A 13040-nucleotide genomic window follows, 5' to 3' on the forward strand; every position below is an offset into this window, starting at 1 on the left:
CCAGGACGGTCCTTTCACACCTGACAAAGTGGGAAGGTGGCTGCTGACTGGAGCATACCAGAAGGCCAAGTACGGCACCTATTCCACGGTGCACTCTTTAAATTTAAAAATCCCCTCAAAGTGACCATGGCAGGACACACGGCCAATAAGAGTCCACCTCGCAAGTCACACACCCAACGAGGGCACTGGAGCTACGAGGGAAGGGTGGGTTCTCGCTGGCTGTGTGACTGGAGAGGAGGAATTTCATTGAGGTTGCTGTGCTCCTCTTGCTCCTCTGAGATAAAATATTTGAAGTTAAATTTGGCCACAAATGCTCAATTCAGCTTCCGCCTAGCCTGCTACTGCCACTGCTAGTGTGACCACGTCTTTGGTATTGTTTGGGGAGCATCCGAGAAAGCGAGGGGGTGGGGAAAGGTGCTGGAATGGCCACTAGCAGTTGTCAGCAGGGAATTTGGGAGCTGTCAATGGCTTGCAGGTATCACAGTGAAGAACACCACCTTGTAGCAATAATGTTTGAAGTTTTCCAAGATTCAGCATTACAAAAATAGTTGCTTACCTGCCACACACCCACAATTGCATTGGCTACTAATATGAGCAAGATTACAAATGGTTCTACAAAGGCTGTGATTGTTTCTTCTCCTTCTTCAAACCAGGCCAACACCTGCAAGAGGAGATTAGAGAATTACTCACAAATACATGGAAATGATTTGATACCATTTTTGTAATGGTCATTTTGGCTAGGCTTTACTCAATGGCAACTAAACATTCCCTAGGATTTTATTACACCTTGTTAAAGAGTACTCATTCACATAAGTCACACCACAGAAGCTGAGAGCAAATTCCATTTCACAGAAATAATCTTCACACCTGCTTCTTCTCTAAATTGGTAGGTGAAAATACATTCTAAGGCTCTCTGTCCTACTTTTTCAACGCATCTTTTGCTTTGCCTACGAGGACAATCCCAGAGCACTTTAATAAGCTACTTCCAAAATTTATCATGTGGCATATGTAAGAGATTGCAAGTACTAAATGAGATGCTTTGGGTCATGACCAAGATCTTCTTTATTAATGCCAATAAGCATCTGAACAATCGAAGTATAATCTACATAATAATCTATAATCACTTGATAGCCTGTATCAAACCCTGTAAAGATTAATGAGGGAAAAATGCTACTGCTATATTCAACATGTTGAGTAACAGGAAGCAGAAGGCAACCAACTTGAAGAATGTTGAAATCATCAGAGCTTGGAAGCCAGTCAATAGTAAACTGTGAAATAGATTCCTCTTCTAAGAAAAGTAGGAAGATAAGAGAAGCAAGAAAATGTCATTGGGCAGCTATCATACAGCTATATGGGCTAAAAGAGATCGTCAAGATCCCAATTCAAGAGATAAGTGACTTCTACAACTATATCACCATATGGAAAAGAATCACCAGTTTGACAATTAACCTTTGGAGTCGGCTTGTGCTCAATATATATATATATCATGGGTAAAATAATAATTCTCTCTTTTATTGCAGAATGTATATTGCAGTAATATGTACTAACTGCTGGAGTTATGAAATACAGTGAATATGTTTACATTTATATATGTTTACTTTCTTTATTTTGGAGTTTTAATTACAGGTACACCAAATATCCTGAAATTTGTAAACCAACTTTCTACCCAATATACAACACAGGCAAGAGAACTCTGATCAACAAAGAGCAAGAACAATGAATGTCAAAAACACAAATCAGAAATGACCTCAAGCCCATGAGAAGGGAATGAGGCCTGCTTCACATGAATTCTAATTTTCTCTAAGTGTTTTTACTCCTGTAGCTGCAAGAGCTAGAAACCTTTTCTGTACATGAAAACTAAGATTCTCAAGTTCTCCATTTTAGAACTTAAAGCCCTTGCTAAAATAATATAAAACACTGATTACTAAGCACATCTTGCATTCTACCAGTCTTACTAGAAACCTTAGAATTACCCCATTATTATCTTATATGCTTTGCTTTGTGGGATTTTTTAAACTGGATTGCTGCTTCTCTTTCCTACACTTACATGAATTATCTGGCCAGTTCCTGTTCCAGCTTACATGATAAAATACCATTCTACTGCAAAGAATCCTAAGACATGGAAATCCATCTTCTGCACAAGAGTTTTGCTTATTCTCATTTGCCGTTTGGAAGTAACTAGTTTATCAGGACATCATATTTCATATACCTTGCAGAAGAGGAGTTTGGAAATACCACTCCTGCTTAGAAAGGTCATTATGCCTTACACAAACATGCACCAAAAACATGTTGCATCAAGTCGTGCTTAATTCTCTAACCTAACATACAACTCACGCAGCCTTGACAGCTGATGCACCCGTTTTTATATTGTTTAGAAGTAAATTGGCAAGGAAGAGATTATTATCAGGGGCTGGATGATACATTGCTTGTGTATGAGAGAAAAAGTCAGACAGGCAGAGAGACTGAAGCAGACAGAGAAAAGAAATGGTAGCGCGTGTTGCCAGCATAAATGGGATGGGCAGCACTGCCATGATCAGAGAGGTAAGTATGGGGGCCCTACTATTTCAAAGCCTTGCAAAAGTCCACATAGATCTTGAAGTCTTTGGTATTAACGTTCATGTTTCTCGACACCAAGCAACGCAACAGATGTCATCATGCTGGTGTGTAACAGCTCAAGTTATGCAAGATTCTTAATACCCCTGAAGGATTCCCTAGTTACCATAAATCAGCAGTTGATATGACAAGCTTTTATCACCCACTTCAGATTGCAAAGGGCTCACATAACAGAAGGCTCTCCCTAGAAAAGAACCATTTAGTCAGACTAAAATCCTCTTCTCTATAAAGGGTTCACTATGTGTAGTTTTGTATATACAGTGTAGTGAACCCCAACCTGCAGTCTGAATCGGTATGGTCCAATCTCCAGTTTGTGAAAAGTACCCTGCATTGGAAAGGGCAAAGTGGAGGCACTGGGCTTGGCAAAGTTTCTGCTTGAACTTCCTATGTGCTGCTGGCTGTGTGAAAGAGGCAAAGCAAAACAGCAGGCGCTAGAAGGACTTGGTGGGGCCACATGTTGACCAAACAAATGGGGTGGGCCAGTTTCGAGCCAGAAACGAGCCAGTTTCTAATTATTACCCAAAACAAGGAAACGATGCCGTCACATACTTAACATATTCCACTGCAAAGGTCTAATTATCAAAGAGTTTCCTAGGTCACCAGTGACGATCTTTTTTGTTTTGTGGAAGGGGGATTTAGCAAGTTCTTGCCCCAAGCACCCAATAAGAGACAGATGATACTTTGTCTCAGAAGATGGAAACCCTCACAAAAAGTAGGCCTTACCACTTCTGAAATTACTCCCCTCTGCTGAGTTAAACAAAGGGGAATCATAGCCAGAGACCAAAGTCAGCCAATGTTTGTGTAGCCAAGCCAGAGCATTTAGGTGGAGGGGAAAACAAAAAGCAGAAAACCCTCTCTGCAGTACAGGTTTAGAAAAGACAGCTAGCAGCAAATGCCTTACCCCTCTGTCCTCCAATTACCCAATAGTAGTTGGCATATCATTGCTGACGGATTTTGTAATTAAATCTTTTCAAGCATGAAAATTCATGGGCACAACCTAGGCTACAGACTAGAATACTGTTTGAGATAATGTATCTATGGATGTGACATTAAAAAACAGGCTGCAATGAATTCTCCAACACTTGAAATAAATCTTGAATCGATTTTTTAAATACTATCTCCTTTCTAAGGGAAAAATTAGCAATTGTAAGTGTCTGTCCCTGCCCCATTTCACTGACTCCTTTTGAAGAATTCAAATTTTAGAGCTGAAAGAGCAGAAAGCTCCCATGCATATGTGCACACGAGCAGCAGATGCAGGATATGTAACAGCCTAAACTAGCCTTCTAGAAAGTAGCTATGATAGACAGTCCGTAGCTCACCGTCATCATGAACCGGCAAGCAAAAAATGGTTCTGTGATGCACTGTACAACCCTGTACTATGGCAATGCTCAAATGTGAATCAGAATCAATTCTTTACTCAGTCATTGACCAGCCAATAAAACACAAAATTACAATGAGTTAAATAAGGAAAATGTGTGTTCAATAATGCTTACTCAGGTAAGCCTGCAATCCTAGAAACACTTAAATTGAAGTAAGTCCTACTGAACTCAGCGGGGCTTACTTCCAAGTAGACATGTCTACCAACTGCACGGTAAATTAACCAGTAGTAAAGAAAGGCAATGTAACTAGCCATACTATTAAGCAGGCCTGAACATTCCATAAAAAGTGACATTACTGGTAATATTAATGGACCATTTATGTTTTTGAAACAAAACGTTCACCACCTATTGATCTATTAGATTGAGAATTGGGACCAGCTGACTATGAATGACATAGAAGTTCAAATTCTAGTTATGAAGTGAGTAAGAAATGTGTTCAACATATTTCTAATGTATTGGATTCACTATGCTGCCTACTGATAAATTAGTCATCTGCATTAAAATTTGCATATTTCGTACATTTTATAAAATTTAGAATGCTACTCCTTTTCTCATCTTCTCTAGCATACCATCTGGTCTTCTAGCAGCATACTGATTTTATTAAGTTAACCATATTTCTTTTAAAATTAAACAAATAAAGTATTTCATTGTACTTGCCTTGACAAATTATTCCATATTAATTATTTAGCCATAGGGGAATTGCTAACCATCAATTCAGATCATTTCCACTCTTTTCATGATTCACAATGAGCCAACTCTTCCTACCAACTGTTACAGAAAAATTAAGTTTGCTATTAGAGGAAAATGGTGGAGCCACATTAATTCAGGCTGCAACCATCTCACACATATCACCTCCTATTTATGCACAAAGGGCCCTTTGCTATAGCTCCAACTCACGCAGAAGGCAAGTAAAAGAGACCTTTGCAATTCAGTAACTTACTGAAGGATCTGACCAATGGGACACTTTATTTAAAAAAAAAAAACCTATGCCAAGTTATTACAGTTCTTCAGTACTTCCCATCGTGAGTTTTAAAAAGTCCAGGATTATATCAGCATACTTTACAACACACAGTAAATACACAAATACCTTTCCTGTGTTGTATAACTGAACAGCTATGTGAATTTCTTATTAGTGTTATGTCTGTCAACCCCCAAATTGTCAAATATTCTTCAGGACATTCTTGGTCGAAGTGCAAGATATAAAGTAAATAAAAGAATCATTCTACATCTAGGTGCCTTCTGAAGGCAAATCGGGGAGAAAATGTTCAAAAGTTACCAAGTAAGTTACCTTGTTGAGCAACCCCCTTAAACAAAGAACACAGCACGTTTAAATTTAAAAGTGCTTTCCACCATTTTAATCAAGATATTGACTTGAGTTCACACAACCCAGCAGCCAATGTGGGTAACTAGCCACTGCGTGGTGTTGTGTCGTCTGATCCCAAACTGCGTCCTGCAGAAGGCCTTGTTCATGGAGAAGCCACACTGACAAACCACGACTTGTTCTTGGGGTGGTTGGACCCATGGGGGGCTGCTGCGCCACGTGAACCCCATCATGGGTCCAGGGAAGCAGCAAAGCAGCCGCTCTCTCGCGCCACTGGCAGCTGCTCCGCCATGTTTCCAAACAGCGACCACCAGTGACTTGCTCTGCTCTGTGGCAACGTCACACCCTTTCAGACGTGCCACACCGCACCCCATTGTCATTTCGCACGGTATTGTTGTGAACGATCTCTGAGGCGACCACCACTAACAGCCACTCCAAAGTGTTTCCGGAGAGGGAAATATGCATTGATAAATCTTTGCGTGCTTCCCTGTCAAAAAACAGATGTGCAGATCTGCCAGAGTGTTCAAAAGAAAAGCCTCTCAGTTAACTGCTGTCAAAAGAAGTGCTTCTGAGACAAAAAGACCCTCATAGTCTTCACTTTCCTGAGTAGCTGGAGGGGCAGGAAAGTGAGGAGAAGGTGGAGGCATGGGGAACTGTAAGGGGAAGGCTAAAAATTATATGAGGATCTCACAAAGAAGAAAGTGTCACCTTCCCCTTTTGCAAGCCAAGTTTTCTTGAAGCTGCTTTCCCTTGGCAGCTCTTGGACAGTTGTCAAGTGAACACACAGTAACAAAATTCCCTATTTGCAGGCTCTCTTGGTCACAGTCCACAGTTGGCATTTACCAGGACACTGTCCAGGCAAGCCTTCTTGTGGTGGTTATTCAGAGTTGCACAGCTGCACAACTCCAGAAGACCGTCCATTTTTTAAAATTACAGAAATACATGTGTATGTTAGTGCAAAATATATATGTTCTGCATTTTTTGCATGAGAAAGAGGGAGGGAGGGAGGGAAGGGAAGGGAACCACTGCCAGCCCTTCCAAAGTGCCTCTTGTGGTTGACAGCTATCAGTACGGAGACTGTGAAAGGAATCTCTAGAAGAAAAGAGGACCAAGGCAGATAAACTGCAGCAGCCGTCAGACTAGAGGGGGAAGACAAGGCTGCTTCGGTGAGTCACCTGAGATACTTCCAGGAGCAATGGAGGAGGGCAACCCGCAGCGAGCCTGTTCATCTGTCAGGTGCAACAGCCGGCGTGAATTGCCAGGCTACGCACAGTCACCCATGCCATTCCCTTGTTTTAGGAGAAAAATGCTTGCTTCCCGAAATCAACTTTCCATGGCCTCAGATAATGAACTGAATCCCTTCTTTCTTAACTACAGCAGTCAGACCACTAACAATTCATGTTTGATTTTGATACTGGTTCTTGATGCATGTTACATTTAATTTTGATTTTCATTAAATACTTCATTGAAATTTGGAGTTACATGAAGCTGTGTTACACAAGTAGACATTCACACATGCAAGAGAATGTCCTCTTTCTCTCTCTGTATCCTACAGTTGCTTGCTCCAAAACAGCTCCAGAAGGTCCCTCCAGAGCAGAATCCATTCTGCTCACAGATGGACAGAGTTGGATTCATCCCATGATTTTTTTTCCAGTATTCAAAAAAAAAAAGCCATTTTTTCTTAAAAGGAGATTTAAAGCCATTTTCCTTTTAAAACCATGCATTAAAAAGTATGTTCAATAAAACTACAGGGTCATAAATCTCATACTGGGAATATTTTCTTATCTTTGCTACCTGACAAGTAGGTAGTGTATAAATCTCAACCACTAAAAATGTCGAAATTCATCAAAAGAAGGCTGCTGTTTTGATGGCTACCTGATTCAGGTTGCACTCTTATACGCAAATACATGGGAGTAAGTGTCATTGAACCCAACTGGACTTACTTCCAAGGAGACATGCATAGTATTGAGCTGCCAAGCTACAAGTATGTTTCCTAAACTGTAGTCCTTACCTAATAAAAGCCACAGAAGCCAGAATAGGTGCATGAATGCTTAGCATGAAGTATTGTGCATTAGGTCTTCGTATTGCATACAAGTGGGTAAAATGATCTCTCATGTTCCAGTAACTTAACCTTATCTGTTGCATCTGTTGTTCTGCAGCACCAGGTTAAATAACGTACACGAAGCTGCCAGACCATGCCAATATCATAGTTCCTATGAGAAGCACAGCAGACCCTCCTTGTGCAGAAAAATAATCCCAAACTACATCCAAGAAACAAGGCCAATAATGCGAGATCTGATGCTGGAGAAAGGGCCTAACAGGAGAAGTCTAGCTCAGAGGCACAGCGCATACGTCACGTGCTCCAGAGTCAGCTGCCAACATATGCAGAGAATCCTCGGTGGCAGGATTGGGAAAGGGCTCTGGTCCAAGGCCTTGAAAATTTGCTTCCAGAGAAAGATAGGCTATCCAGGACAGACCGATCGTCAGGGGAAAACTACACTGGAGTTTCATACAGCAAATGATTAAGTTTTCATTCTACTCCCTGGCCAAGAATCTCCAGGTATAGACTGTTCTGCCCCATTTTTATCCTAAGTATCCTGTGAACCGAGTGTGATGAATCCAAGGTCAACCAATGAGCTTCAAGGCTAAGTGGGGATTTAAATCTGGCCTTTTCAGTTCTACTCAGACTCAAAATGCTACAGGATGTTGGCTTATAAAATGTCCAGGTGCTGTTCTAGAGTTTGGTCAAAAGGCAACAGTTTCATAATCTTGTTTAACAGAACTACTGCTGCATGCAGAAGGCCATGATCACCAATATTTTTTCCTTCTCTAGCAAAATAGGACACATTTAAAATCTACCTGGGAGCAGTTCTCAAGTGCCAAGCTTAATTTTAAAACAAAGTATCATGCATACAACATTTACATGTTGCTGTTTTTAAAATCAACTTCTCTTCTATTGGATTCCAGTTTATTTTAACCCTGGTACCCAAATTGTTTAACAATTTAGCATACAAGACAATTTGTAAGAAAAAACATATACCAGACAGCAATAAGAAAAATAAAGTGGCACATTTCACTGTTTTTATGGATCTGGACCCATGAATAAGGATGAAGCTTATCTCCAGAATAAGACACAATTCTCTAAACTCGGGCTGTATGCTAACTTTGTAGTAGATTTACTAGCATACTGCAAAATAAGACTCCTGTTGTTTCATATTCCTTGAGGAATCTCAATTCCTTCCTTTGTTAGAAGATGAACAGATCTTGCCCTAATGCACACTCAGATGGTTCTTTTAAGTACTGAGTAGTCTCTTTGCAAATTAAGGATACTGAAGCATCATAATTTAAGAACTTTGTTCTATGATTCTGGTGGGAACAGGTTACTCAACAGCACCTTACAATTAACATTCAGGACTGTGCCAATTCTCTGTACCAACATTCAGATTCTGAATTGCCTCAGCATTAACAATATGTACAAGCAAATCTCTCTTTCACATCTGAGTACACTACACAATTTAAATTCAATTTTCTATATTGTACTCTTGGACACAAACTGGTAAACACAATTATGCCCTTTCAAATTTTGGCTTTGTCCTCCCATTAAGTCTACAGACTAGGAAAAATGTCAAGTATGGGACTACAAATACTTGAAAAAAAGACAACAGTTAACCAAAAAAATGCCTCTCCACAAAAACCTCTAATCTACATTATGCAGTCCTGATAGTGTCTGAGATTCTAGCAGTAACTTTAGTCAGCACATGAATTACATGAAATGCAAGATTATACACATTCCATTTTTGGAATTAATGAAGTCCAAATTTCGCTTAAAATGTTAAAATACATTGTGGAAAGGTAAACTCACAAGTTTGCTTCTTGAAAATTGCTTTAGGAAAGCATCCTCCAGAAAAAAACCCCCTCAACCATGTCATTCTAACTGTAGGGAACATTATTCACAGTAAGATATAGGAAATCATCTTCAAATATGAGCAATTAAAGAAGTCACTCTCACATTTATAAGCACAACTTTTCAAATTATAGAATGCATGGCACACAGAGTGTAAGAACTGGATGCTTTCAGAATGTACTTCTTCAGCAAATTTAGGCCAGCCACAAATAATGGATAGTCATTCAAATAAAGTTTAAACCATTATTTATCTTTTATGAAGGGCAAATTTAATACTACAAAATTATGAATAACTTATAGACTTGACTGGAGAATTTGAATATTATTTTCCATTATTTTAACATTACAAATATACATTGAGTAAGCGCATCCTACCCCTATTTTCCACCATTCTCTAGTGAGCTTCTAACATGTGGCACTCATCTTAAACAGCTTTCTATAGCTAATATGCTCGCTCATGCAAATTTGCGTCTGCCACATAGATCACTGCCTTAAAGAAAAAGCCAAATTGATTCAGCCATCTCTATCTACAAGAAAAAACAATGCTTGCCAGTGGCTGGCTGCAGTGATGAACATGTATAAGAACAGAAGCCCTTCTTCTTGGGAAGAGCCTACTAATGTCATGATATTTGATGCCCTCACTGGCTCAGGTTCAAGCAACATACTATGCTACATAGCTCTATAATGGATAACCCTGTGCTCACCCACTGGCTGTTTTAATCATCACACTCTTACTGCCATAAGTCATTTGTCAATGACAAGACAAAACTACATTTTTGTTGGTCTTGATCTTCTGGCTTCTAAGAAAGACCCAAAGGTATAGTTAAGTTACTTTGAAAACTGACGCAGAGCCTAAATAAAAACTGGGAGAGAGACATGGATGGAAGCTCGGCCTATGAACCAGAGCTTCAGACACTATACAGGGGTTTCTGAAGCCCCACTTCTCACTATAGTCCCTCATGCCATCCGAAAAGCTGCTCCAAAATTCAGGGGATCCCCCAGAGAACAGAACACAGCATAAAGCAATGAGTGTAAAGGGAAAGCCTAGAGAGCCTGTGTGGAGGAAGGAAGCGGCCAAGTACATGCTTGGATCTATTCAAAAATCTCTTTCAAATCCCAGCTTTCTCTATACCCCATTTTTCAATGCAGATTCTTTATCTCACTCATTCTCACAGCAACCCTGTCAGGTAGGTCAAAGAGATATGTAGTAACATGCCTAAGGGCGCCACACAGTTGCATAGTTATTCAAATTTGAGCCTCCTCACAGCTGACAAAGCACATTATTAAGGGCACCATGCTCACCCTTTTGTTCTGGAACCTTTCTTTATGCTTTTAAGAAGAAACTACCCATTTCTTCCACCCCAGTGTATCAGAACGTGGGTACCACGACCACCGCTCCCTCTCATTTTGATCTTGATTTCCTGTCTACTGTTCCACTGCAATCACATGCTTGGCATCAGGCAACATTAGCCTATTCACTTAAAAAAATATATTTTTCCCTAAAAAAATCCAGAATTAAAAATTCAGAACTGGTTTCACAGCCCCAACCTACCAATTCTGCAGACAAGGCAAGGAGTTTATTTTACAAGAGGCTTCCCAAAGGTCAGTTACCAAATTTGGTCAACAATGGTGCCATCACTGCTGTCATCATTCTTGTCACTGTCAAGAGCAACAACTGTCACCTTGCTATTATCAGCAAGGGAAGGCAACTGGAATATTCCCCCATGCAAATTCTATTTACAGTTTGCATTGCATCCAAAAAAAGACTCCCAGCAGTCTCGGTTAGTTTCATAACAATCAACTGCAAAAAGAATACTAGTTCACCTTCTTACTGGGGCCAAGGTTAAAATGTAATTGCCCTGGAAGAAACTCCTTTAAACAGAGAAGTAAGAAAACAGTATTTGTCCGAGAAGCGCTAGCATGTGTTGGTTTGCCTGGCATGCAGGCTTAGTCCCACTAAACGTATTTTCAATCCCAGGTGTTCCACTTCGATTAAACATTCCATGAAAAATTGCAATTTGGATTGGTGTCCAGTTTATTGTCACAGGAATCAGAGAATCTTTTATGTAAATGAGTAGGCAGGAATCAAGCCAACCAGTAAGAGTAAAACTTGAGAGGGGAAATTCATTTTCCACATGTCATGCTTCTCAGTTTAGCAATGTCTGAAAAATCTGTTCTTCAATATAGTAATGGCTGGTCATACAAATATGAAATCAAAGATGTAAGAAGATACTTACAAATGATATACATGCTGCCAACAACAAAATTCTAACTAATAAATCTTCAAACTGTTCGATCACAAGCTCAAGTAAAGTTTTTCCTGCCAAGATAAAATGCAGAATACATAATCTGTCAAATACATACTGGTGAAAACTCAAGATATCACGATCACAAATTTCTCATAAATTTGCTTACCTTCTTCAGCTGGTAGTTCTTTAAGAAGCAACAGTTCCCAAGAAGCATGTTAAAAGGGGAGAAAAAAATCAAACAATAACATTAGATATAATACAGTGTCCTATTCTTGGCATTTCAGCTAGATTTAATCATCCATGGCTTTTTAAACCTACCATATTTAACTAGACTCGAAAGCTACCTGCAACGTAATGGTTAAAGTTCCTCTTTCTTTCTTTCAATGAGAGGCCTCATGCTTCCTGCATTTTACGTCAAAGTATGCTTCAGCATCAAGCTGGTGAGGTTACCGATTCAGCCAAGTCATCACTGCTGCCAACCCGAACTTCCCGGGCTGTGCCATACGCAGGGTCAAAGGCTTTAAACACTCCCTCCCCTTCCCTAAGTGGCAGCCAGACATGTATTTTATTTTCCCCAATTTTTGTGTTCTAGGAAACGGGGGATAATAGGGAGAGAAAGGGAAAGAATGGTCTTATACACCTTTCAGGGAGAGCTCCCCATCTCTGGCCCTGTGAGACAGTCTCCTATAGGAAAGCCAATTTTGCAACAAATTAAAAAGCATATCTTTTTTTTTCCAGAGTGCTCTCTCCTCCTTTTTAAACCGAGAGCAACGTTTCACAGGAACGGAGGAGCAATCCGGAAAAGGAGCCTAAGAAACAAAGGTCAATTAAGCAACGGAGCGGCTGAAATAAGAGGAAAAGAAGAAAAGCGGCATTTAATAGGTAGCAGCACTTCTACCGCCAGGAAAGGGAACTGGACTGACAGTTTACACACCGGGGAAGCCGGAGGCGCCCGGGGCATGGAGGAAACCCACGAGGTGGATTGCGAAGTCAGCCATCTTCCCTCTCCCTCTTTTCTTTGATTCCGGGTCCAGCGGCAGATGCCGGAGTGCGTGCGCGGCCGCCGCTTTGCACAAAGGGCTCAGGCCCGGGCGGGCAGGCCCCGGGACGGGGAAGGGCGCCGCTGCGCACGGGAAGGGGCGAAAGGGCGGCGAGGAGCGCGCCCCGCGGCAGCATCTCCCCGGCCGCGGGCAAGCGCGACGGCGGGCCGGGCCGGGCCGAGCCGAGCCGCTCCGGGCGACCTACCGTTGGCGCCCCATCTCTCCTTGAGCTTCTTGACCTGCTCCAGGCTGAGCCCGGTGCTCTCGTTGACACCGAAGTAAACCAGCACTTCCTCCACCGTCTTGGTGTGCGCGTTCTCCATGGCTGGCGCCGGGGAAGGGGGAGCAGCGCCGACGGATCCTCGCCCGTGCGTGTCCCTCGCTCGCTCGCCTTCCCTCCCTCCCTCTTCCTCGCTCTTCCTCTTCCTTCTTTGCAGCAGCGGCCGCGCGCGCGCACGCACTCGCCCCGGCCGGCCGGCCTCGCCAGCAGCCCTCTCCCGCCCCCCGCCCCTAAGGAGCCCCGCAGCCCCTCGG

General features: G+C 41.6%; 1 protein-coding gene across 2 annotated transcripts in view; it reads right to left on the reverse strand.

The window, feature by feature from the left end:
• Positions 1-12963, reverse strand: part of ATP2A2 (ATPase sarcoplasmic/endoplasmic reticulum Ca2+ transporting 2) — a 46329-nt gene extending 33366 nt beyond the window's left edge. The window contains exons 1-4 of one of the 2 annotated variants that reach the window (XM_044440597.1): positions 12712-12961; positions 11633-11650; positions 11455-11537; positions 557-661 (exon numbers count right to left, since the gene is read on the reverse strand). In XM_044440597.1, the coding sequence (XP_044296532.1) occupies positions 557-661; positions 11455-11537; positions 11633-11650; positions 12712-12829 (324 nt within the window). In that variant the 5' untranslated portion in view covers positions 12830-12961. Of the gene's footprint in view, positions 1-556; positions 662-11454; positions 11538-11632; positions 11651-12711 lie in introns of both variants that reach the window. The other variant, XM_044440596.1, reaches the window with a different exon arrangement.
• Positions 12964-13040: the final 77 nt, after the last annotated feature.

Source organism: Varanus komodoensis, unplaced genomic scaffold, assembly GCF_004798865.1.
Source record: "Varanus komodoensis strain SLA01 unplaced genomic scaffold, ASM479886v1 scaffold38, whole genome shotgun sequence".
Taxonomy (NCBI): Eukaryota; Metazoa; Chordata; class Lepidosauria; order Squamata; family Varanidae; genus Varanus; species Varanus komodoensis.